General features: G+C 47.5%; 1 protein-coding gene across 1 annotated transcript in view; it reads left to right on the top strand.

Annotated features, from left to right (window-relative positions):
• Positions 1 to 24786, top strand: part of LOC106600690 (centrosome-associated protein CEP250) — an 83936-nt gene that overhangs the window by 29496 nt on the left and 29654 nt on the right. Inside the window, exons 11-16 of the mRNA XM_045716044.1 lie at positions 1839 to 2616; positions 2979 to 3086; positions 3211 to 6336; positions 8070 to 8217; positions 8454 to 8547; positions 9428 to 9734. Coding sequence (XP_045572000.1) covers positions 1839 to 2616; positions 2979 to 3086; positions 3211 to 6336; positions 8070 to 8217; positions 8454 to 8547; positions 9428 to 9734 — 4561 coding nt within the window. The remainder of the gene's footprint in view (positions 1 to 1838; positions 2617 to 2978; positions 3087 to 3210; positions 6337 to 8069; positions 8218 to 8453; positions 8548 to 9427; positions 9735 to 24786) is intronic.

The raw sequence follows: 24786 nt of genomic DNA, 5'->3' as shown, positions 1-24786 counted from the left end.
TTTCAAAGACCTTAGAAAGGCAGGGTAGAATAGATATAGGTCTGTAGCAGTTTGGGTCTAGAGTGTCTCCCCCTTTGAAGAGGGGGATGACCGCGGCAGCTTTCCAATCTATGGGAATCTCAGACGATACGAAAGAAAGGTTGAACAGGCTAGTAATAGGGGTTGCAATAATTTTGGAAGATAATTTTAGAAAGAGAGGGTCCAGATTGTCTAGCAGAGGGTCCAGATTGTCTGATTTGTAGGGGTCCAGATTTTGCAGCTCTTTCAGAACATCAGCTATCTGGATTTGGGTGAAGGAGAAGTGGGGGAGATTTGGGAGAGTTTCTGTGGGGAGCACAGGGCTGTTGACCGGGTTAGGGGTAGCCAGGTGGAAAGCATGGCCAGCCGTAGAAAAATGCTTATTGAAATCCTCAATTATTGTGGATTTATCGGTAGTGACAGTGTTTCCTAGCCTCAGTGCAGTGGGCAGCTGGGAGGAGGTGCTCTTATTCTCCATGGACTTTACAGTGTCCCAGAACTTTTTTGAGTTTGTACTACAGGATTCAAATTTCTGTTTGAAAAAGCTAGCCTTAGCTTTCCTAACTGCCTGTGTATATTGGTTCCTAACTTCCCTGAAAAGTTGCATACCACGGGGGCTTTTCGATGCTAATGGAGAACGCCACAGGATGTTTTTGTGCTGGTCAAGGGCAGACAGGTCTGGAGTGAACCAAGAGCTATATCTATTCCTAGTTCTTCATTTTTTTAATGGAGCATGCTTATTTAAGATGGTGAGGAAGGCACTTTTAAAGAATAACCAGGCATCCTCTACTGACGGGATGAGGTCAATGTCATTCCAGGATACCCCGGCATATTTTTTTCATCATATTTGAAATAAAATGACACTGTCATGAAGCATTATGACCATCCTGTGTCACTTTACTTGGACTAAGAAAAGACACTTTATGACACTGTCAAGCAGATTTATGACCATCATAATCATATAAGTAATGTAACAGTGCATTGGGGTAGGTACATGTCTGACATCAATGTGTGCGAAATTACAATGATAATTTAATATGGTCTATTTAAAAAAAAATTATACATCATAAATATACTGTTGACATGTAGGCTATGGTGTAATGGAAGGCTTTGCCTTGTGTGGTGGTTTTGTGGGTTTTGACACTCTTATGTAGGTGTCATAACCAGCCATAAAATAACACAATATATGTCACGACAGGTCTAAATATATGTGTCATGACAGTTTTATGACCATATTATAACAGGTTATGACAAGTTATGTAATTTGTAATAACATATGACATGGTTATGACTGTGTCATAACATGTTATGACGCTGGGTGTCAAGTAAAGTGTTACCTGTATTTCTGTATCTGTGTACACACACCAGAAGACCTGGGTCAAATACATTACGTAAAATATGTAGAGTTTGATGTGCACTTGACTTAGTTTGGAGTTTGCACTTTTGGACATTCCATTGTTTCCATTGTGCTTAGAAAATTAAATCAACCCACAGTTCAAGTATTTGAAAGTATTTTGGGTGGCAGATAGCCTAGCGGTTAAGAGCATTGGTTTGAATCCCCGAGCCGACTAGGTGAAAAATCTGTCTGTGCCGTTGAGCAAGGCAATTATCCAGAGCAATTTACAGGAGAAATTAGGGTTAAGAGCGTCTGCTAAATGACTAAAATGTAAATGTAAAGTAGTTCTGGCGTACCCTATGTAGATTGTAACAGTTGACTTGGTCCCTTTATCGTGGCTAGGTGATGAGAAAGCTTGCATAAACTGTTATGTTGTTATTTGACAACAGTTGACCATGCTTTTGCCTTCTCTTTTGTCCTCCAGTTCTCTTCCAGAGCAGAAGAAGCCACCAGCGCTAGCCCCTATGGAGACACGCTCTGCAGAGGAAGATGTGGATCCAGATCAGAGGAAGAACCGTAGTGTCCGCGAGCGTCGCCGGGAGGGACGCTACAAAACCTTTGACTGGGCTGATTATAGCCGCCAACAGCACCACCAGGGAGTAGAGAAGGAGGCGGAGCCCAGTGGACAGCCGCGTCCTGTGGTAGGATGGGACACCGCTGACGGCGGCAGCCCATCACCAGTCTCCTCCTCCTCTGTCTCTGCCTCCTCTCTGGTTGCCTCTAACTCCTGCTCCTCCTCGTCCTCTTCTCAGTGCCTCAGGGACACTGTAGCTTCGCAAGAGGCAGAGGTGCTAGAAAGGGGGGTAGGTCCAACCATGCTACCCCAGGCTCCATTCACGGCCACACCCCTAGAGGAAAGAAGTGTTGCTGGGACCAAAACACTCACAACATCCACAACACTAGTTCATGCTCAAAATAAGGTTTTTGAAAAAAGGACAATTTCTGAGGTGGACAACAGCTCCACCTCTTCTACACCAGAGCTGCCCATTGGTTGTGGCGATGACAATGTCACTGGCCACACCCATAGTGATGTCCCTAGCATTGCCCTTAGTGATGGCACTGCCGATGTACGGGTGGAGGTGGTGATAGAGCAGCAAGTGGCTTCCACACCGCTGAGAGAGGAGAGGTGGATTCCCATCAGTAACTCTGACGAAACCACAGAAGAGACGGAGCAGCAGTCCTATGAACAGCAGACTGAAGAGGTGAGCTAGAGTATGTGTGTGTAACGGTGTGTTAGGAGTGTGATTTAAGTTACTGTGGCTTGTTTGTGAGTGTACGTATGTGTGTGTTTGAGGATGCATTTGAGTGTGTGTGTGTGTGTGTGTGTGTGTGTGTGTGTGTGTGTGTGTGTGTGTGTGTGTGTGTGTGTGTGTGTGTGTGTGTGTGTGTGTGTGTGTGTGTGTGTGTTTGAGCAACTCTTGTTTGTGAGTGTACGTATGTGTGTGTTTGAGGATGCATTTGAGTGTGTGTGTGTGTGTGTGTGTGTGTGTGTGTGTGTGTGTGTGTGTGTGTGTGTGTGTGTGTGTGTGTGTGTTTGAGCATGTTTCTGTGTGTGTGCCCTCAGCTGGAGCAGACCCAGAGAGAGTTGTCCAGACTCCAGCAGGTGAACATCAGTCTGCAGCAACAGCTGCAGCAGGAGAGGGAACGTTCCAGGGTGAGCCGCCTACTACAGGTCAGACCATACCTGTAGCTGAATTGGGTCAAATACATAAGTCAAATACTTTATAATACTTAAGGTACGCTTGGTTTAGCTTCCCCATAACAATAGAACCAAATCTCCCATCAATCTCTTTTAGAATGGCCTACCCACATCTTTCAACCCGTCCTCCTCCGCACAGGCGTGCTCGTGGCAGCGTCTTCAGAAGCTGAACCAGGACCTGCGCTTCGAGCTGGAGGCCCAGAGGAGGAGCCAGGAGGAGGCGCGTGAGGCTGAACTGCAGCGGAGGGCTGAGTTCATCGCCTTGCAGGCGCGGGCATTAAGCGCAGGGGAGGCTGCAGCCTTGGCACGCTCTGAGCTGCAGCAGGAGCGTCAGAGCGCTCGGAAGCAGCGGGAGGAGGGGGAGCACAACCACCGACAGGAGTTGGAGTGTTTGCGCCAGCGACTACAAGAGGTGTCAGCCCAGATGAAAGCAACAGAGGAGGCACAGGCCGAGAAGGAGGTGCGCCTGCAGAAGCACCTGGGCCTCCTGCAGGAGAGCCAGGACAGGGAACGCAGAAGCCTAGGGGCCAACCTGGCCCAGGCGGAGCGCCGGACCCAGGACCTGCAGGAGCAGCTGCAAAAGGCTGAGCAGCAAGCGAAGACATTGTGGAAGGGGCAGGGTCAGCCGTGGGCCAGGGAAGGAGAGGTGGCGGAGGCTCAGCAGCAGCTGCAGGAGGAGTTGGCCCGCACATTGGCGGCTATAGGGAGGCTACAGGGGGAGGGGGAGCAGCTGGAGAGACGCTGCCAAGAGCTGCAGAACCAGCTGGCCGAGGCGGACGGGGAGGTGGTTCAGCTGCAGAGACGCCTACAGACGGAGGAGACTGACTTCTACAACCTGGAGCACTCCTACGAGAGTGTTTCAGAGGAGCTACAGCGGGCCCTGGGACAGGCGCAGGAGAGGGAGGCGGCAGCCAGCGAAGCCAGGGAGGACTACAAGAGGCTGCTGGACAGGAAGGAGCGGGAGCTGAGTGAAGCCTTGGTTAAGATGGCCGCCCTTGGGAGCAGCCTGGAAGAGACGGAGCTGAAACTGAATGAGGTGAAGGAAGCATGTACCTGCTGTTCCTCTCTTCCTCTCTTCAAAGTGACTGACAACAGACTGAATATCAAATCCAGCGGTCTGAATTCACGGGAAACCCAGACCATCCACCACTCCTACAATATAGACGGAGGACAGACAAACGGCAGCAGCGTCCCTGCCATAAGCCACTCTGGACCTGGCTCATGTTCTGTCGACCCGGCCTACCAGTACATCGTTACGGCTGGAGATGATCCGGACAGGTTCATGTCAGTGATCCAGGTCCTGGAGACCAAGCTGTATGTGACCGAGGAGAAATTGAGAGACATCACCCAGAGGCTGGAGGAGCCACAAGGTCAGTGGTGCAGCAGTGCAGCCGCCGACCCCCACGTCCTCTCCCAGCTCACCCAGAGCCGGGCCGCTACCCAGCGGCTTAGCCTCTTTCTTCACAACCAGGCCAAGCAGAGCAGGCGCTTCGCCCTGGAAACGGAGGGCCGAACCAGGGTGCTGGGTGGGCAGTGTCAGGTGGCCCTGGCCAGTGTGCAGGCCTGCAGAGAGAGGATCCAAGCCCTGCTGAGGAGGAACCCTGGGGAAGGTAACAACGCTGACCTAGAAGCCGAGCTCTGTGCCCTGGAGATGCAGCTGGTCACTGCTGCCGCCTGCCTCAGGCAAGGAGGAATAATTGCCGATGAGCAATGGCACGAGTGCCACCGAGCTCAGAGGGAGGAGGAAGACTTGATTGATGACAAGACACTATCAGAGGACAAGGTTGAGCAAATGGGCACAGGCACGTATGCCACAAAGTCATGCCCAGAAGGAGAGGAAGCTGGAATGGAAACATTGGGTAGAGCTTTAGCCCTGGAAGCGTCTACGTTAGAGAAGATGGCGTTGGCAATGCAGAGCCAAGATAAAAAAAATTGCCAGAATGAAGCCCTCCTTGGTGGAGACGAAGGTGACTCCGCACACATGTATGCCGACGTGCTTTTGAAAAGGATGGCCCTCGGAACGGATTGTGGGGAACCAGTAGGTGGCGACACTGAGTCGGAGGAGAGCGTCATTGGCAGGCTCTGTGCCAGAGCGGAGTTAGCTTACATCTCTCTAACCTTACAGCATCGCTACCAGGGAGAGCCGATACAAGAAGAACTGCACTCTGACAACCCGACCAGGGAGCAGCTGTGGCGGAGCTCTCAGCCAGAGGAACAGTGTGGCGGCGCTGGGGATAACAATCTGAGCTCTGGTCAGGCCAGGGGTCTGGCTGATGTCAGTCCTCCAGAGCTGGCTCCTTATGAGGAACAGGTCCAGTTGAAGTCCAGAGGCCTCACAGACAACCTGCTGGAGAGGATCCAATCAGTCTGGAGTGGGGACAAGGCAGAGAAACAACACGACTGGACCGAAAGACTTGCAGTCCAGCTGAGGAAAAGGGCCAAGGTCTTGCACCAACTCAGTCAGGAGATCCCCAGCAGCAGTGGCTCAAAGGACTTGACCCTGTACTGGCCGGAGGTGCTGGTCCAGTCACAGGTGACCTACGTGGCATGCCGCCTGCAGCTGGATCACGAACAGGAACTGCAGCAGTGCAAGGGGGCATTCGACAGCCTAGGGGCGCTGTGTCAGGAGCAAGAGGCCATGCTCAGCAAAGACCGCCGCACTTTTAGCCATGCCCTGTCACGACTGCAGGAGGACAGCCAGGTCCTCAAGGAGAAGCTGGAGCAGGTGGAGCAAGGGAGGGCCGCAGCAGAGAGCGAGACCCGACGTAAGGTGGGTGTACTCCTAGCTGATATCGAGAGCATCGAGGATCGCCACGAGGAGCAGGTGCAGAAGCTGGAAGAGGAATTCCAAGGGAAGATGCAGGAGCTCCAGAAGATCCACGAGGAGGAAATGATACGTCTGCACAGCCACCATGCTCAGTCTGCCTGTGTTGCAACAGATGCACAACACGAGTCCCGCTCATCACAGACCACCCCTAACACTCCTCCCGAAAAAGCCACCTTCTACCCAGACTTCACCTTGGATTCCACCCTGCAGGCAGAGAAATTTAATCTGGATGGAGCCTGCAAAATAGACATGGTGTCTATGGAAACAATGAAGAAGCGAATCCATGTGCTTGAGACGCAGGTAAACACCATGAAAGATGAGGCGGGGAGACGGAATCTGGAAGGGGATGAAGTTGCCATGAAGGAAGCTTATCAGAGAGACCTTGAAAACATCAAGGTACAACACAGCCCCACTCAAATACCCAATACATTTACACAAACACATTGACTTTGGAAAGTATTCAGACCCATGACTTTTCCACATTGTGTTACATTACAGCATTATTCTAAAATGTATTAAATAGTTTTTTCCCTATCATCAATCTGCACACAATACCCCATCACAAATCAAAAACTGTTTTTTAGAATCTTTGCTAATTTATAAAAAATGTAAACTGAAATATGACATTAACATAAGTATTCAGACCCTTTACTGAGTACTTTGTTGAAGTACTTTGGCAGTGATTTCAGCATTGAGTCTTCTTGGGTATGACGCTACAAGCTTGGCACACCTGTATTTGGGGAGTTTCTTCCATTTTTCTTTGCAGATCCTCTCAAACTCTGTCAGGTTGGATGGGTAGTGTTACTGCACAGCTATTTTCACATCTCTCCAGAGATGTTCAATCAGGTTCAAGTCCAGGCTCTTGCTGGGCCACTCAAGGACATTCAGAGACTTGTCCCGAAGCCACTCCTGCATTGTCTTGGCTGTGTGCTTAGGGTAGTTGTCCTATTGGAAGGTGAACGTCCACCCCAGTCTGAGGTCCTGAGCACTCTGGAGCAGGTTTTCATCAAGGATCTCTGTACTTTGCTCTGTTCATCCTTCCCTCAATCCTGACTAGTCTCCCAGTCCCTGCTGCTGAAAAACATCCCCACAGCATGATGCTGCCACCACAATGCTTCACCGTAGGGATGGTGCCAGCTTTCTTCCAGACGTGATGCTTGGCATTCAGGCCAAAGGGTTCAATCTTGGTTTCATCAGACCAGAGAATCTTGTTCCTCATGGTCTGAGAGCCTTTATGTACCTTTGTCTTTTACTGAAAAGTGGCTTCCGTCTGGCCACTCTACCATAATGGCCTGATTGGTGGCATGCTGCAGAGATGGTTGTCCTTCTGGAAGGTTCTCCCATCTCCACAGAGAAACTCTGACAGAGCTCCAGAGTGACAGTCGGGTTCTTGGTCACCTCCTTGACCAAGGCCCTTCTCCCCCGATTGCTCAGTTTGGCTGGGCAGCCAGCTCTAGAAAGAGTCTTGGTGGTTCCAAACTTCTTCTATTTAAGAATGATGGAGGCCACTGTGTTCTTGGGGACCTTCAATGCTACAGACATTTTTTGATACCCTTCCCCAGATATGTCCTTCAACACAATCCTGTCTCTGAGCTCTACGGACAATTCCTTTTACCTCATGGCTTGCTTTTTGCTCTGACATGCACTGTCAACTGTGGGATCTTATATAGACAGGTCGTATTGCCTTTCCAAATAATGTCCAACCAATTGAATTTACCACAGGTGGACTCTAATCAAGTTGTAGAAACATCTCAAGGATGATCTATGGAAACAGGATGCACCTGAGCTCAATTTCGAGTCTCATAGCAAAGGGTCTGAAAACTTATGTAATCAAGGTATTTCTGTTTTTTATTTCTAATAAATGAGCAATAATTTCTACAAACCTGTTTTCCCTTTGTCATTATGGGGTGTTGTGTGTAGTTGGCGGAGAAATGTTTTATATTGAATCACTTTTAGAATAAGGCTGTAATGTAACACAATCTGGTTAAATTCAAGGGGTCTGAATACTTTCTGAAGGCACTGTAAATGCTAATGCTTTGATATACATCAGTACCAACATAATTCCAAATACTCCATAAAAGTAGGCGTTAAAAGTATACACATATAAGTGTGAAATTCATACCCTGCAGGTTTCCTGTGAGCGTGGCTTCATTGCCATTGAGGAGGTACACCAGAAGCTGGTGGGGGATCTGCAACGGCAGCACCAGAGGGAGGTGGCCACGCTCCTGCAGGAGAGAGACTGCCTACTGGAGGAGGAGACAGCCGCCACTGTCGCAGGTAAAACATCTGGCCCATGTTCTGTAGCCAAACATGGTCAAAAGTTGCTGACTCAAATGAATAGAGCCAACATGATTCCTTAGAGTGGCATGTTTGTTCCACTTAGCATATTTCCATCTGAATGTTTCACAACGTTGTGTCCTGCTGAACATGCCCCTAGAAGTGGGATGGGGGGGGGGGGAGGGGGCATGTAGGAACATGTCTGTTCACTTCCTGTGTTTGTGGCCTGTGTGTAGCGATCGAGGCAATCAGGAATGCTCATCGGGAGGAGCTGGAGAGGAGTCAGAGTGGAGGGAGCTCTGACATCACGGACCTTCACTCCCAGTATGAGTGAGTGACTATGTGTGTGAAAAATAAATCTGGCTTGCCTACTACTTACTTAAACTGCATACTAGAATGTAATGTTTACTAAAAACAAATGCAGTAAGCAACAAATATCATCATACTAGGCTCATCCTACTGAAAATCCATCATCTAATGCACAATTGCGTTGATTCCCACCATTCATTCATTCATTCATTTTGGTACAGCGTGTCTCCTCAGCTGATTATCAGCTGTTGTCAAACACACGTTTCTAAAGACGATTCTCTTTCTTAGTGTACAGTGAATTCTACTAGATGAGAACCTGAAATGAGTATGACATCCTGGCATTTAAAGCACTACATTTTCCAAATTTAACATACAATAAAACTTTCTTTTTTTGCATACCCAAAATGCCTACTATTTAGAATGCAAGTATGGTTATTCGGACACTGCCACAGTGTATATGAGTGTGTGCAAAGCTGTCATCAAGGCAAAGGGTGAATACTTTGAAGAATCTCAAATATAAATTACATTTTGATTTGTTTAACACTTTTTTGGTTACTACATGATTCCATATGTGTTATTTAATAGTTTTGATGTCTTCACTATTATTCTACAATGTAGAAAATAGTAAAAATAAAGAAAAACCCTGGAATGAGTAGATGTGTCCAAACATTTGATTGAGACTGTATATCTCTTTCTTATCTGGGTGTTATTTGTATTCATGCACCTGGCTTTTTTAAAGTGTGTGTGTGCATGCATGCACTGTGTGTGTGTGTGTGTGTGTGTGTGTGTGTGTGTGTGTGTGTGTGTGTGTGTGTGTGTGTGTGTGTTACATGTATGTTTCAATGCAAAGTACATGCACCTTTGTATAACTGCTGACTTTCCCCTTTGCCCCATCGTCCAGAGTTGAGCTGCGGTCTCTGCACAGGGAGCTGGAGGTGTTGTCGGGCCAGTACTCCCAGAAGTGTCTGGAGTGCGCCCAGATGAATCAGGCCCTGGAGGCCGAGAGACAGGCCCTGCTACAGTGCCAGAGGGAGAACCAGGTGCTCAGCATCCACAAGCAGGCAAGACACCACCAGACACCCATACAGTACACTGCATGTACTCACCAAGTGTGCCAGTTTAGATCAATGACCACCAGACCTGGGTTGCGTTTATTCGGCAGACCTGGGTTGAGTTCGAATACCGGGTCCGACAGGAAAAAATCTGCCGTGAAGTGAGCTGGCAACAGGAGGCCCATTGGCCCCAGGGTTCCGGTCTCGAAGCACGCTTTCAACTGTACCTACAGGCCAGCTTTGGTGTTGCAGTTTAACTTAAGTCTGGCCCAAAAAGACAATTCCAATAGGGAAGGAACATACAACAATTCCTAATCATCATCTTTGTGAACATCTACAATTATTTGAGTAATTCAATGGATGTAGTAATTCAACTCGATAATTCGATTTTCATGCTTGTTTTACTATTTAAAAGTGGAAGATCCTGAAGTTGATGGGTTTATTGGTCCTCTCACCACCCTCTGGAAGTCACCCTTTGTCACGACTTCTACTGAAGTTAATGCCACCATTGATCAGTTTTTCATTTTCCATTGGTTTTGTCTGGTCTCTTTACACACCTGTTTCATATCCCAGTAATTATATGTTGTGTATTTAACCCTCTGATTCCCCTCATTTCTCTGTCGGTGATTGTTTGTTTGTGATGTACGTGTTGTTTCTATATCGGTGTGCGATGGGTTATTGTTTTACCCGGATTCTTTTCTACGTTGGTTTTGGGAATAAATATTCCACTTTTTAAACCACTCTGTTTTCTCCTGCGCCTGACTTCTCTGCCACCTACATACACGGACTATGACAGAATCACCGACCAAATTTTTGAAGTCAGCAGGAGAAGAGATCCCGGACAGGGAGGTGGAGGAGCGCATCCAGAAGAATGCAGAAAGACTATTACATCTATGCGCTGCTATGGATCGCGCTGTTCAGCTGATGGACCGCTTAGAGAGACGGGAGATTCAGCCAGCGCCTCCACCAGCCCAGTCGATCCAAAACACCCCTTGTCAACCTGAACCGGGTGGTATCCGTCTAGCCATGCCTCGGGGTTACGACGGAAGTACTGCCAACTGCCGGGGTTTCCTGCTCCAATTAGAACTTTCTCTGGCCACGGTCCACCCAGTCCCATCAGACCGAGAGAAGATTTTCGCCCTCGTCTCGTGCCTCACCGGAAGAGCCCTGTAATGGGCCAGCGCTATGGTTGAGGGAGGAGATACGGCGTTGGACCGATATGAAGAGTTCATCCGCCGTTTCCGGGCAGTCTTCGACCATCCACCTGAGGGCAGAGCGGCGGGTGAGCGCCTCTACCATCTGAGGCAGGAGACGAGGAGCGCCCAGGATTTCGCAATGGAGTTCAGGACCCTGGCAGTCGGTGCAGGATGGAATCACGGGGCCCTGATAGATCATTATCGCTGCAGTCTGCGGGAGGACGTCCGTCGGGAGCTGGCCTGTAGAGACACCACCCTAACCTTCGACCAGCTGGTGGATCTGTCCATCCAGTTGGACAATGGGCTGGCTGCTCGTGGACGTCCAGATCAGGGTCTGGTGGTTTCATCCTCCTGCACCCCCTCTCCTATAACCATGGAGCCAGGAGAGAGGGTGCACAGGGAGACCGGAGGGAGTTCCCGCTCGCGTGCCGTCAGTGACCGCAGAGGACACACTGCTGGTCGGTGCCGGGCAGGTTCTTCTGGGAATCGAGGTAACAGGCAGGGCGCTCTGGCACCACCACAGGTGAGTAGGCACCATTCTCATCCAGAGCCCTCTGTTGCTCATATATTTGTGTCTGTCACTTTTCCTGATTTTTTCCCCTCATTCCCAGCATAAGGCACTAGTAGATTCAGGCGCGGCTGGGAACTTTATTGATCAAACGTTGGCTCATAGTTTAGGGATCCCTATTGTACCGGTGAAAATACCTTTTCCCATTCACACCTTAGATAGTCGACCATTAGGGTCAGGGTTGATTAGGGAGGCCACGGCTCCATTGACTATGGTTACGCAGGGGGGTCACAAGGAGAAAATTAGTATTTTCCTTATCGACACTCCTGCGTATCCGGTGGTGCTGGGTCTTCCCTGGTTAACTAGTCATAACCCCACTTTTTCTTGGCCACAGAGGGCTCTTACGGGGTGGTCGCGAGAGCGCTCAGGTAGGTGTGTAGGGGTTTCCGTTGGTGCTACTACGGTGGAAAGTCCAGACCAGGTCTCCACCGTGCACATTCCCCCTGAATATGCCGATTTGGCTCTCGCCTTCTGTAAAAAGAAGGCGACTCAATTACCACCTCATTGACAGGGGGATTGTGCGATAAATCTCATGGCAGACGCTGCACTTCCCAAGAGTCACGTGTATCCCCTGTCGCAAGCGGAGACGGTGGCTATGGAGACATATGTTTCCGAATCCCTGCGTCAGGGATACATTAGGCCCTCCATCTCACCCGTCTCCTCAAGTTTCTTTTTTGTGAAGAAGAAGGATGGGGGTCTGCGACCGTGCATTGATTATCGAGGTCTTAATAAAATTACAGTGGGGTACAGTTACCCACTACCTCTGATCGCCCCGGTGATTGAATTAATGCACGGCGCGCGCTTCTTCACAAAACTGGATCTCAGGAGTGCGTATAACCTGGTGCGTATCCGAGATGGAGATGAGTGGAAGACAGCATTTAGTACTACCTCAGGGCATTATGAGTACCTTGTCATGCCGTATGGGTTAAAAAATGCTCCATCAGTCTTCCAATCTTTTGTCGATGAGATTTTCAGGGACCTGCACGGGCAGGGTGTAGTGGTGTATATCGATGACATTCTGATTTACTCCGCTACACGCGCCGAGCATGTGTCCCTGGTGCGCAAAGTGCTTGGTCGCCTGTTGGAGCATGACCTGTATGTCAAGGCTGAGAAATGCTTGTTCTTTAAACAGTCCGTCTCTTTCTTAGGATATCGCCTATCTACGTCAGGAGTGGAGATGGAGAGTGACCGTATTACAGCCGTGCGTAATTGGCCGACTCCCACCACGGTAAAGGAGGTGCAGCGATTTTTAGGGTTTGCCAATTACTACCGGAGATTTATCCGGGGTTTTGGTCAGATAGCTGCTCCTATTACCTCACTGCTGAAGGGGGGTCCGGTGCGCTTGCAGTGGTCAGCTGGGGCGGATAGGGCGTTTAGGAAACTGAAGGCTCTGTTTACCTCGGCTCCTGTGTTGGCTCATCCGGATCCCTCTCTGCAATTCATAGTGGAGGTGGACGCATCTGAGGCTGGGATAGGAGCTGTGCTCTCTCAGCGTTCGGGTACGCCACCTAAGCTCCGCCCCTGTGCCTTCTTCTCGAAGAAGCTCAGCCCGGCGGAGCAAAACTATGATGTGGGGGACAGGGAGCTGTTGGCTGTCGTCAGGGCTCTGACGGTGTAGAGACACTGGCTTGAGGGGGCTAAACACCCTTTTCTCATCTGGACTGACCACCGCAATCTGGAGTACATCCGGAAGGCGAGGAGACTGAATCCTCGCCAGGCAAGGTGGGCCATGTTTTTCACCCGTTTTGTGTTTACCCTCTCTTATAGACCAGGTTCCCAGAACGTCAAGGCAGACGCACTGTCCCGGCTGTATGACACAGAGGAGCGGTCCATGGATCCCACTCCCATCATCCCAGCCTCTTGTTTGCTGGCACCAGTGGTCTGGGAGCTGGACGCGGACATTGAGCGGGCGTCACGTGCAGAGCCCGTTCCCCCTCAGTGTCCAGCTGGGCGTCTGTACGTTCCGTCCGCTGTCCGCGACCGATTGATCTACTGGGCTCACACGTCACCCTCCTCTGGTCATCCTGGGATTGGTCGGACAATGCGCTGTCTTAGTGGGAAATACTGGTGGCTCACCTTAGCTAAGGACGTGAGGGTTTATGTTTCCTCCTGCTCGGTGTGCGCCCAGTGCAAGGCTCCTAGACACCTACCCAGGGGTAAGTTACAACCCTTACCCGTTCCACAGCGGCCGTGGTCGCACTTGTCGGTGGATTTTATAACCGATCTTCCACCATCACAAGGTAACACCACGATCCTGGTTGTTGTGGATCACTTTTCTAAGTCCTGTCGTCTCCTCCCTTTGCCCGGTCTCCCTACGGCCCTACAGACGGCGGAGGCTCTGTTTACACACGTCTTTCGGCACTACGGGGTGCCTGAGGATATAGTGTCTGATCGTGGGCCCCAGTTCACGTCAAGGGTTTGGAAGGCGTTCATGGAACGTCTGGGGGTCTCGGTTAGCCTTACCTCGGGTTTTCACCCCGAAAGTAACGGGCCGGTGGAGAGAGTTAATCAGGATGTGGGTAGGTTTCTGAGGTCTTATTGCCAGGATCGGCTGGGGGAGTGGGCGGAGTTTGTGCCCTGGGCAGAGATGGCTCAGAATTCGCTCCGCCACTCCTCCACTAACCTCACTCCGTTTCAGTGTGTGTTAGGTTATCAGCCGGTTCTGGCCCCTTGGAATCAGAGCCAGACCGAGGCTCCTGCGGTGAACCACTGGTTCCGGCGCGCGGAGGAGACCTGGGACGCAGCTCACGTCCGCCTTCAGCGCGCCGTACAATGTCAAAAAGCTGGTGCAGACCGTCGCCGCAGTGAGGCCCCGGTGTTTGCACCGGGGGACAGGGTCTGGCTCTCAACCCAAAACCTGCCCCTCCGCCTGCCCTGCCGGAAGCTGAGTCCGCGGTTTGTGGGGCCGTTTAAAGTCCTGAAGAGATTGAACGAGGTATGTTATAGGTTAAAGCTTCCCCCCAATTACCGCATTAACCCCTCGTTCCATGTGTCTCTCCTCAGGCCGGTGGTGGCTGGCCCGCTCCAGGAGGCCGAGGTGCGGGAGGTTCCTCCGCCCCCTCTGGACATTGAGGGGGCCCCGGCGTACTCCGTTCGATCCATCCTGGATTCGAGACGTCGGGCGAGGGGTCTTCAGTACCTCGTGGACTGGGAGGGGTACGGTCCGGAGGAGAGATGCTGGGTTCTGGTGGAGGACGTGTTAGATCCTTCCATGCTGAGCGAGTTCCATCGTCTCCATCCGGATCGCCCGGCGCCTCGCCCTCCGGGTCGTCCCCGAGGCCGGTGTCGACGAACTGCTGGAGCCGCGCGTCGGGGGGGGGTACTGTCACGACTTCTACTGAAGTTAATGCCCCTCCTTGTTTGGGTGGTGTTCGGCGGTCGACGTCACCGGCCTTCTAGCCACCATTGATCAGTTTTTCATTTTCCATTGGTTTTGTCTGGTCTCTTTACACACCTGTTTCATATCCCAGTAATTATATGTTGTGTATTTAACCCTCTGATTCCCCTCATTTCTCTGTCGGTGATTGTTTGTTTGTGATGTACGTGTTGTTTCTATATCGGTGTGCGACGGGTTATTGTTTTACCCGGATTCTTTTCTACGTTGGTTTTGGGAATAAATATTCCATTTTTTAAACCACTCTGTTTTCTCCTGCGCCTGACTTCCCTGCCACCTACATACACGGACTATGACACCCTTTGAGTTTGGTCAGCAATACGTGACAACGGAAGACCCTCTGAGTGAGTTGGTAGGGGCGATTGAGTGGTTTCGGATTCACCAATTCCCACTGGCCTCAAATAGAAAAAAATATATCTGCCCTACCTTCCAGCTAGCTAACTAGCAAAGGACACAGTTAGCTGGCCATATATAGCTAGCTAATGGCTTCACCGAGAAGAAGAAAGACTACAACCTTCAAATCAATTGTCGATGTGTGTCGCACTTGCGGGGAAAACTATCCCAATAAGACTTACAAACACAATCTCCTTATTGCCAAAACGTCAGACCGATACAACAGAGGTGCACAAGACAAGTGGGGGAAGGTGCTGCGGGAGATGATTCATTGGTAGATTAAAGGGGAACAGCCCATTTCTGAGATTTGTCAAAGTACCTAAACCTCTGACTCAGTGTTGGACTGGCTGTCACGGTGCACAGCTCTCTCACTCTATGAGAGCTAAGTAGAGCAACATCCCAGCTGCGCCCCTCCGCCTCACTGCAGCGCTACTATGCTCTAGATATAACTTTGTGGAATAACACAGATTTATGAAAAAATACACATACTATCACAGTGAACATGTTTTTTTTTCGGGTAACCCCAATCGATTGTGAGATATGGCATATACAGTGGGGGAAAAAAGTATTTGATCCCCTGCTGATTTTGTATGTTTGCCCACTGATAAAGAAAGGATCAGTCTATAATTTTAATGGTAGGTTTATTTGAACAGTGAGAGACAGAATAACAACAATAAAATCCAGAAAAACGCATGTCTAAAATGTTATAAATTCATTTGCATTTTAATGAGGGAAATAAGTATTTGACCCCCTCTCAATCAGAAAGATTTCTGGCTCCCAGGTGTCTTTTATACAGGTAACGAGCTGAGATTAGGAGCACACTGTTAAAGGGAGTGCTCCTAACCGCAGCTTGTTAACTGTAAAAAAGACATCTGTCCACAGAAGCAATCAATCAATCAGATTCCAAACTCTCCACCATGGCCAAGACCAAAGAGCTCTCCAAGGATGTCAGGGACAAGATTGTAGACCTACACAAGGCTGGAATGGGCTACAAGACCATCGCCAAGCAGCTTGGTGAGAAGGTGACAACATTTGGTGTGATTATTCGCAAATGGAAGAAACACAAAATAACTGGCAATATCCCTAATCCTGGGGCTCCATGCAAGATCTCAACTCGTGGGGTTGCAATGATCATGAGAATGGTGAGGAATCAGCCCAGAACTACATGGGAGGATCTTGTCAATGATCTCAAGGCAGCTGGGACCATAGTCACCAAGAAAACAATTGGTAACACACTGAAATCCTGCAGCGCCCGCAAGGTCCCCCCACTCAAGAATACATATACATGCCCGTCTGAAGTTTGCCAATGAACATCTGAATGATTCAGAGGACAACTGGTGAAAGTGTTGTGGTCAGATGAGACCAAAATTGAGCTCTTTCGCATCAACTCAACTCGCCGTGTTTGGAGGAGGAGGAATGCTGCCTATGACCCCAAGAACACCATCTCCACCGTCAAACATGGAGGTGGAAACATTATGCTTTGGGGGTGTTTTTCTGCTAAGGGGACAGGACAACTTCACTGCATCAAAGGGACGATGGACGGGGCCATGTACCGTCAAATCCTGGGTGAGAACATCCTTCCCTCAGCCAGGCTCATTGAAAATGGGTCGTGGATGGGTATTCCAGCATGACAATGACCCAAAACACACGGCCAAGGCAACAAAGGAGTGGCTCAAGAAGAAGCACATTAAGGTCCTGGAGTGGCCTAGCCAGTCTCCAGACCTTAATCCCATAGAAAATCTGTGGAGGGAGCTGAAGGTTCGAGTTGCCAAACGTCAGCCTCGAAACCTTAATGACTTGGAGAATATCTGCAAAGAGGAGTGGGACAAAATCCCTCCTGAAATGTGTGCAAACCTGGTGGCTAACTACAAGAAACGTCTGACCTCTGTGATTGCCAACAAGGGTTTTGCCACCAAGTACTAAGTCATGTTTTGCAGAGGGGTCAAATACTTATTTCCCTTATTAAAATGCAAATCATTTTCTAACATTTTTGACATGCGTTTTTCTGGATTTGTTTGTTGTTATTTTGTCTCTCACTGTTCAAATAAACCTACCATTAAATTTATAGACTGATCATTTCTTTGTAAGTGGGCAAACGTACAAAATCAGCAGGGGATCAAATACTTTTTTCCCCCACTGTACAGTGACTTCGGAAAGTATTCAGACCCCTTGACTTGTTCAACATTTTGTTACAGCTTTATTGTAAAATGTATTTTTTTTTAAACTCAGCAATCTACTCACAATACCCCATAATAACAAACCGAAAACAGGTTTTTAGAATTTTTTGCAAATGTATTAGAAATAAAAAACAGAAATACCTTATTTCCATAAGTTTTCAGACACTTTGCTATGAAACTCGAAATTGAGCTCAGGTGCATCCTTTTTCCATTGATCATCCTTGAGCTGTTTCTACAACTAGATTGGAGTCCACCTGTTGTAAATTCAATTGATTGGACATGATTTGGAAAGGCAATACGACCTGTCTATAAAAGGTCCCACAGTTGACAGTGCATGTCAGAGCAAAAACCAAGCCATGAGGTCTAAGAAATTGTCTGTAAAGCTCCGAGACAGGATTGTGTTGAGGCACAGATCTGGGGAATGGTAACCAAAACATTTCTGCAGCATTGAAGGTCCCCAATAACACAGTGGCCTACATAATTATTAAATGGAAGAACTTTGGTACCACCAAGACTCTTCCTAGCGCTGGCTGCCCAGCCAAACTGAGTAGTCGGGGAAGAAGGGCCTTGGTCAGGGAGGTGACCAAGAACCCAATGGCCACTATGACCAAGCTCTAGAGTTCCTCTGTGGAGATGGAAGAACCTTCCTTCCAGAAGGACAACCAACTCTGCAGCACTACACCAATCAGACCTTTATGGTAGAGTAGCCAGAAGGAAGCCAATCCTCAGTAAAAGGCACATGAAAGCCCACTTGGAGTTTGCCAAAAGGCACCTAAAGACGCTCAGACCATGAGAAACAAGATTCTCTGGTCTGATGAAACCAAGTTTGAACTCTTTGGCCTGAATGCCAAGTCTCACATCTGGAGGAAACCTGGCACCATCCCTACAGATGAGAATGGTGGCGGCAGCAGTATCATGCTGTGGGGATGTTTTTCAGCTGCAGGGGCTGGGAGACTAGTCAGGAAAAGATAAACGGAGCAAAGTACAGAGTGATCCTTTATGAAAACCTGCTCCAGAGCGATCAGGACCTCAGCCTGGGCAAAGGTTTACCTTCCAACATGACAGCGACCCTAAGCACACAGCCAAGACAACGCAGGAGTGGCTTCGGGACAAGTTTATGAATGTCCTTGAGTGGCCCAACCAGAGCCCAGACTTGAACCAGATCAAACATCTCTGAGGAGACCTGAAAATAGCTGTACAGCAACGCTCCCCATCCATACTAACAGAGCTTGAGAAGATCTGCGGAGTAGAATGGAAGAAACTCCCCAAATACAGGTGTGCCAAGCTTTTAGCGTCATACCCAAGAAGACTCAAGGCTGTAATCGCTGCCAAAGGTGGTTCAACAAAGTACTGAGTAAATGTTCTGAATACTTATGTAAATGTCATATTTAGTTCAATTTTAGAATAAGGCTGTAACCTACCAAAATGTGGAAAAAGTCAAGGGATCTGAATACTTTCCAAAGGCACTGTGTATTGAATTCTGCTTATTTCACGCTATACTATCATGCTATACCACAATAAGCATAAAGTTCCAATGCAGAGACTCAGAGACCATTGATTGAGTGCTTTTGAAGGGACAGGTTGGGCGAAATCTGTAGCCTATATCCGCTGCACTGTATCAGCACAATAAACAGCGCCCTACACAGTAAAGCAAGGCCATTTTGGTAAAGAAGATAGGTGAATTCACCTATAACAAACAGCCTTTGTGAATGCAGCCATACACACACCTGTCTTAACAAAATAATGAAAACTAAATGCTGAAAGTAGTAGTAATAAATAGGCATATAGGCCCGCTTCAAACCTGGAAAATAATGGCGCTCACGAGTACAGCAACACATTGTGATATGGCACAATCCACTTCTGTGGATCAAATTTGACCCACATAATCAATTTAGCAATACCAGCCTGCCATAAATACGTTTCCAATACGTACAGTTCCATTTACAACCACGGAAACCAATAGGCTACCAAGAAAACCATAATAGAATGCATCTATTTCTATGATGAAACTAGCTTTACCCAGGGGTGTCATTGAGTGAGACCATTGAGACCATTGAGTGCTTTTGATCAAGAAGTGACAGGTTGGCGCAAAATCTCCAGAAACATGGACAGCGCCCTACACACTAAAGCAAGGCCGTTGGAAATCTAGGCTGGTGGCTAAGGAAGTCATTTTGCCATTCCATACCCTAGGTTTTTGCTGAAATGGCACCACTGGCTATTTTGCCAACCAACCAGCTAGACTGTTTCTCCACCTTTTCAGAAGAGTTTCAGCCTCCTTGATGCCAGTGGCGGGTATTCATGTTGTATTCCCAAAAAATTGACCAAGAAAAAATGAAGAAAAAAACCATATCAAATAGCGTATCTTTCGTCTCTGTGATTCATACATTTCCTTCGATTCTCAAAGGCTGAATGTATCTCTATTTGTTTAAATAATAGCCAATCAGCATTCTTGCTAAACTGAGTGAGGTCAGTCGTGAATCGTCCTGGCGCACCACAAAAAGGTGTCAACGAAAGCCAGTTTGGATTTGGCTTCAGACCAATCACATCAGAAGCCAAACGTCATTGTCCGAAAAAAAACATGAATTGTTACATCTCGTTGTGTCCTTGTCCTGTGGCTAGCTATCTACCTAAAATTGCCTCTTTCCTATATTAGCCATGGATGGAGATAGGGATTTGAACTTGTGGTTTTACTTAATTCTCCGTACTAACCAATGATTATTACAGAGATTCTGATCCAACTATAAATTCATACATTGTGCCCCTGGCCTGAGAGGATGGAAGTTCAAAATGTAGCTATTTGTAGTATGCTAATGTTAACTAGGTGGCCTGGCTCATCGTTGCCCATGAAAGGAAGTTAGGCTAGCAAGCAAGCATTTTAGCCAGGTAGCCTAGGACAACAAAAACTAAAAGCGTGTACTATTTGACAGAGTTATGGACCATATAGGCAACATGAAAGAGGAGGATTGCATTGGTGTTTTTCTACAAGTAGGGTAAGTCAACATGTATTTTTCTACTTGCAAGTACACACACACACACACACACACACACACACACACACACACACACACACACACACACACACACACACACACACACACACACACACACACACACACACACACACACACACACACACACACACACACAGAAATCAGTACAATGGACAGCCACATATTTAGCTTAACTTGATTGGACTAAATCGTTTTTGGTATCTTTTAGTTGTCACTGTATTAGACTAAGCATAGGTGATTTGATTATGTTGAAATGTTGAAGTTGAAATGGTGCTGGAATAGTGGAGGCAGCTCCTGTTTTCTTTGTGACTTGCGGTAACTCTCCATGGTTCTATACTGAACAAAAATATAAACGTAACATGCAACAATTAATGATTTTATTGAGTTACAGTTCATATAAGGAAATCAGTCAATTGAAATAAATAAATTAGGCCCTAATCTATGGATTTCACATGACTGGGCAGGTGCGCAGCCATGGGTGGGCCTGGGAGGGCATAGGTCCACCCACTTGAGGGCCAACTCACTGGAGAGCCAGGCCTAGCCAATCAAAATACGTTTTTCCCACAAAGGGGCTTCATGTCTGGGTGGCTGGTCTCAGACGATCCCACAGGTGAAGAAGCCGGAAGTGGAGGTCCCGGGCTGGCATGGTTACACGTGGTCTGTGGTTGTGAGGCCGGTTGGACGTACTGCCAAATTCACTAAAATGACATTGGCGGCGGCTTATGGTTGATAAATTAACATTAAATTCTCTGGCAACAGCTCTGGTGGACATTCCTGCAGTCAGCATTCCAGTTGCATGCTCCCTCAAAATTTGAGCCTTGTGTTGTGTGACATAACTGCACATTTTAGATTGGCCTTTTATTGTCCCCAGCATAAGGTTCACCTGCGTAATGATCATTCTGTCAGGTGGATGGATTATCTTGGTAAATGAGAAATACTAACAGGGATGTAAACAAAATTTGTGCACAACATTCTAGGATCTTTTATTTCAGCTCATGAAACATTGATTATTCCATTCTCCCCGAAATATTCTTGTAAGATCCCCCTCAAATGCCAGTTTGATTAGATTAGCTTTCCTTGGGTATAGCATGCTTCTTCTGTTCTGACTGAACACGTTTGTCAAAGTGTAAAATGAGTTCTCGCATGTAGTTGTGGACTCCCCAAAGGTCAATCTTTGAGTGCTTTAAGCACGGTCGGCCCAGAGAATCGTTTCAGGATATCAAGTGGGGTCCACTTGTCCTCATTTGACCCAGAGTGGGCGATTTCAGTGGGCAAAAAACTAAACTCAGTTTCCACTGTTAGGTTCTTATTTTTCTGATTGAATAACTCACGGACACTAGAGAAGCTTAACCAAGTTTAATTCTTCCCAAAGGGTCGTTACAGCTGTAATTCAGACAAAAAAACATTTCACAGAAGCACTGATATTTAACCCTTTCTCCTAGGCTGAGTCTCCTCCTCCACAACTGAACAGCCAATGCATCCCTGTTGCTAGACAAAACCTTAGGATATATGTTCTTCCTCACTTCCTCACATCTGACCTGACTTCTACCCCAAGGTGCTCACTCCTCCCCAACTCAAGTCTGTCATGGTTATTGATACCAGACTGTCTCTTCTCCTCCCAGAGGATCCCTGATGGCTAACAATAACATATCCTGACATAATGTAAGCGTTATACATTACCCTCTCTCCCTCAGTGACATTTGTTAGTTTATAAGATATCCACCCGTCTCCCCTTATCAATGCCTGCCACATGTAATAGGTTCCCTGCACTCAACACATTCCAAGCTTAGTTGCACCCACTATATACCTTCCTCCTATAACCCTTAACTACTGGTGTAGACCGTCAACCTTAGCCCTCCATCAGTGACATGAATAAGTAACATTTCATATTCTTAGAACCCACCACCACCAAATGTTTCACAATTTTCACATCTAGAAAGTCATGGGTCTCTGGATCAAGGGCACACAGGGTCTCCACCAGTTGGCTGTTTGCGTTAGCGGAATTGTTCTGACTTTTCACCAATGACAGCATCCAAGAATAGTCTTTTACACTCAGTCTCTTCTCCTCTGTCTTGCTGGCCTACTGTACTGTCCACCACGTATTGCTAGAGATTTGTACTGACATGATGTCATCATTTGTTTGGAGCTGGTGGTGGTTCACTTGCATTAAACATTGGCCAAATTACTTTGAACTCGTTGTCACACCTCAGCTTCTCAACGCACTGTGTAATATTGCCTGTGTGTAGCTGGTGTAGAGGAGTCAGGCGCAAGACAGCAGATGTGAGTAATAAACGGAAATTTACTCAAATATTCACAAATACAATGCAAATATGCGAGCCCACAATAACGGACCGTATTACAAACAAACAATCAGTCACAAACAAACATGGGGGAACAGAGGGTTAAATAATGAACAAGTAATTGGGGGAATGAAACCAGGAGTGTAAGACAAGGACAAAACAAATGGAAAATGAAAAGTGGATCGGCGATGGCTAGAAGGCCGGTGATGTCGACCGCCAAATGCCGCCCGAACAAGGAGTGGGACCGACTTCGGCCGAAGTCGTGACGCTGTGGACCACTTTGACTCCAGTGTAAAGATCTGTTTTTGCCTGGAGTAATTTGTTTACAGAATCGAGAAGACTGAGGATTCTGTGCACTATGGTGACTGTAAACTTAAAGCCGGGGTCAGTCACCGCCTTCAGTACCCCTGTAGCCTTGAGTCTTACTTCTGTTTTGCACGATTGCATGCATTAGATGTCAGAGAGGAACGTCACAATGCTGTCATAACATTTAACAACCACTGACACAGTAGCCAGTTGTCTCCCGTTACTTTGGCTTTGTTTGGATACTTTGGCGAAGACAATTTCTGATATCCATCGTGGCAGTGGCAAATATTACAGGTGGAGGCGTATCACGTTGTTCACTTAGCCTATTCTTTTTAGCTTTTTATGGCAACCCAAAGGAGTCATATATAACCGCCTCAGTGGCTTCCATAGCCCCCTTAAACACATCGCTGCATGCTCTGTCCATTGTGCTGACACAGCGCAGCAGATAAACATATTTTGCACTAACCTGTCACTCAATCATTTGAACTTTTTTGCAATTTTTATATAGGGACATAAAACTAAAACTGAAGGGGCACAAATTTCAATTCCCATTAGGGAACCGGGCCGGGATTACCCCCATATCATGGAATAAGCTATGTGTGAAGACACATATAAAGACAAAAGGAGGACACATGGAATGATTTTATTTGGATGAATGGTTGACATGACAGAATGGTAAGCAGATATTTTCTTATCTAAAAGGTTGGTGAAAGTTGGCTACATTGTTGTTATAGTCTGATGAGTCGCGCCTGCTAAAAACAACATATATTGCGCAATATGTTCAAAGATTTGAAAGAAAACCCACCAGCGACGCTATTTAGGAGATAGAGGTTGGGAGCACAGTGTCTCTGATCGGATGGACAATAGATCCTAGCATGCCCACTTTTGTCAGCACTTCTGCAATCCGATTAGTCAGTCCACCCAAATCATGTGACACAGGAAACTAGCTACCTACTCGTCTGTCGCAAAGTTGTTCTACACTTGGTGCATGTTATCAAAATTTGATGTTAGGTATTAATATGTAATTACTATTTAGCTAAAGTTATTGAACACATCAAGAACATGTTAGCCGCCAGACAGCTAAAATCGGTTCATTAGCTAGCTAGCGAATTAGTATTACAGCATACAATTACATTGTAGACGATTCTGTGCTTCCAACTTTGTGGCAACAGATTGGGGAAGGCCCTTTCCTGTTTCAGCATGACAATGCCCTCATGCACAAAGCGAGGTCCATACAGAAATAATTTGTCGAGATCGGTGTGGAAGAACTTGACTGGCCTGCACATAGCCCTGACCCCAACCCCATCGAACACCTTTGGGATGAATTGGAAAGCTAACTGCGAGTCAGGCCTAAACTCCCAACATCAGTGCAAAACCTCACTAATGCTCTTGTGGCTGAATGGAAGCAAGTCCCAGCAGCAATGTTGCAGCATCTAGTGGAAAGCCTTCCCAGAAGAGTGGAGGCTGTTTTAGCAGCAAAGGGGGGACCAACTCCATATTAATGCCCATGAATATGGAATGAGATGTTCAATGAGAAGGTGTACACATCCCTTTGTTCATGTAGTGTATTTAGCTAGCTAGCTAGCCAAGCTATTAACCTTGTGTTATATTTACTGTAGCTAGTTATAGGGTTATGGAAATATGCAAGATTGTATGTGTACATCTGTCTGTGTTGTGTCAAGATGACATGAGAGCAAGCTGCTGCAGAGATATGGTGAGGTGAGACCTTGGTGTATTTCAATGCACAATTTTTTGATTGGCTTGCTAAATTAACTGCTTTGCAAGATAATATCTGATATACATGAAGCTAGCTAGCTAGCTAGCCAGCTGTCGTTCTGATTCAATGGACATGCATGAAATCAC

This window comes from Salmo salar, chromosome ssa03, assembly GCF_905237065.1.
Source record: "Salmo salar chromosome ssa03, Ssal_v3.1, whole genome shotgun sequence".
Taxonomy (NCBI): domain Eukaryota; kingdom Metazoa; phylum Chordata; class Actinopteri; order Salmoniformes; family Salmonidae; genus Salmo; species Salmo salar.
This window is presented reverse-complemented; position numbering and strand designations above follow the sequence as displayed.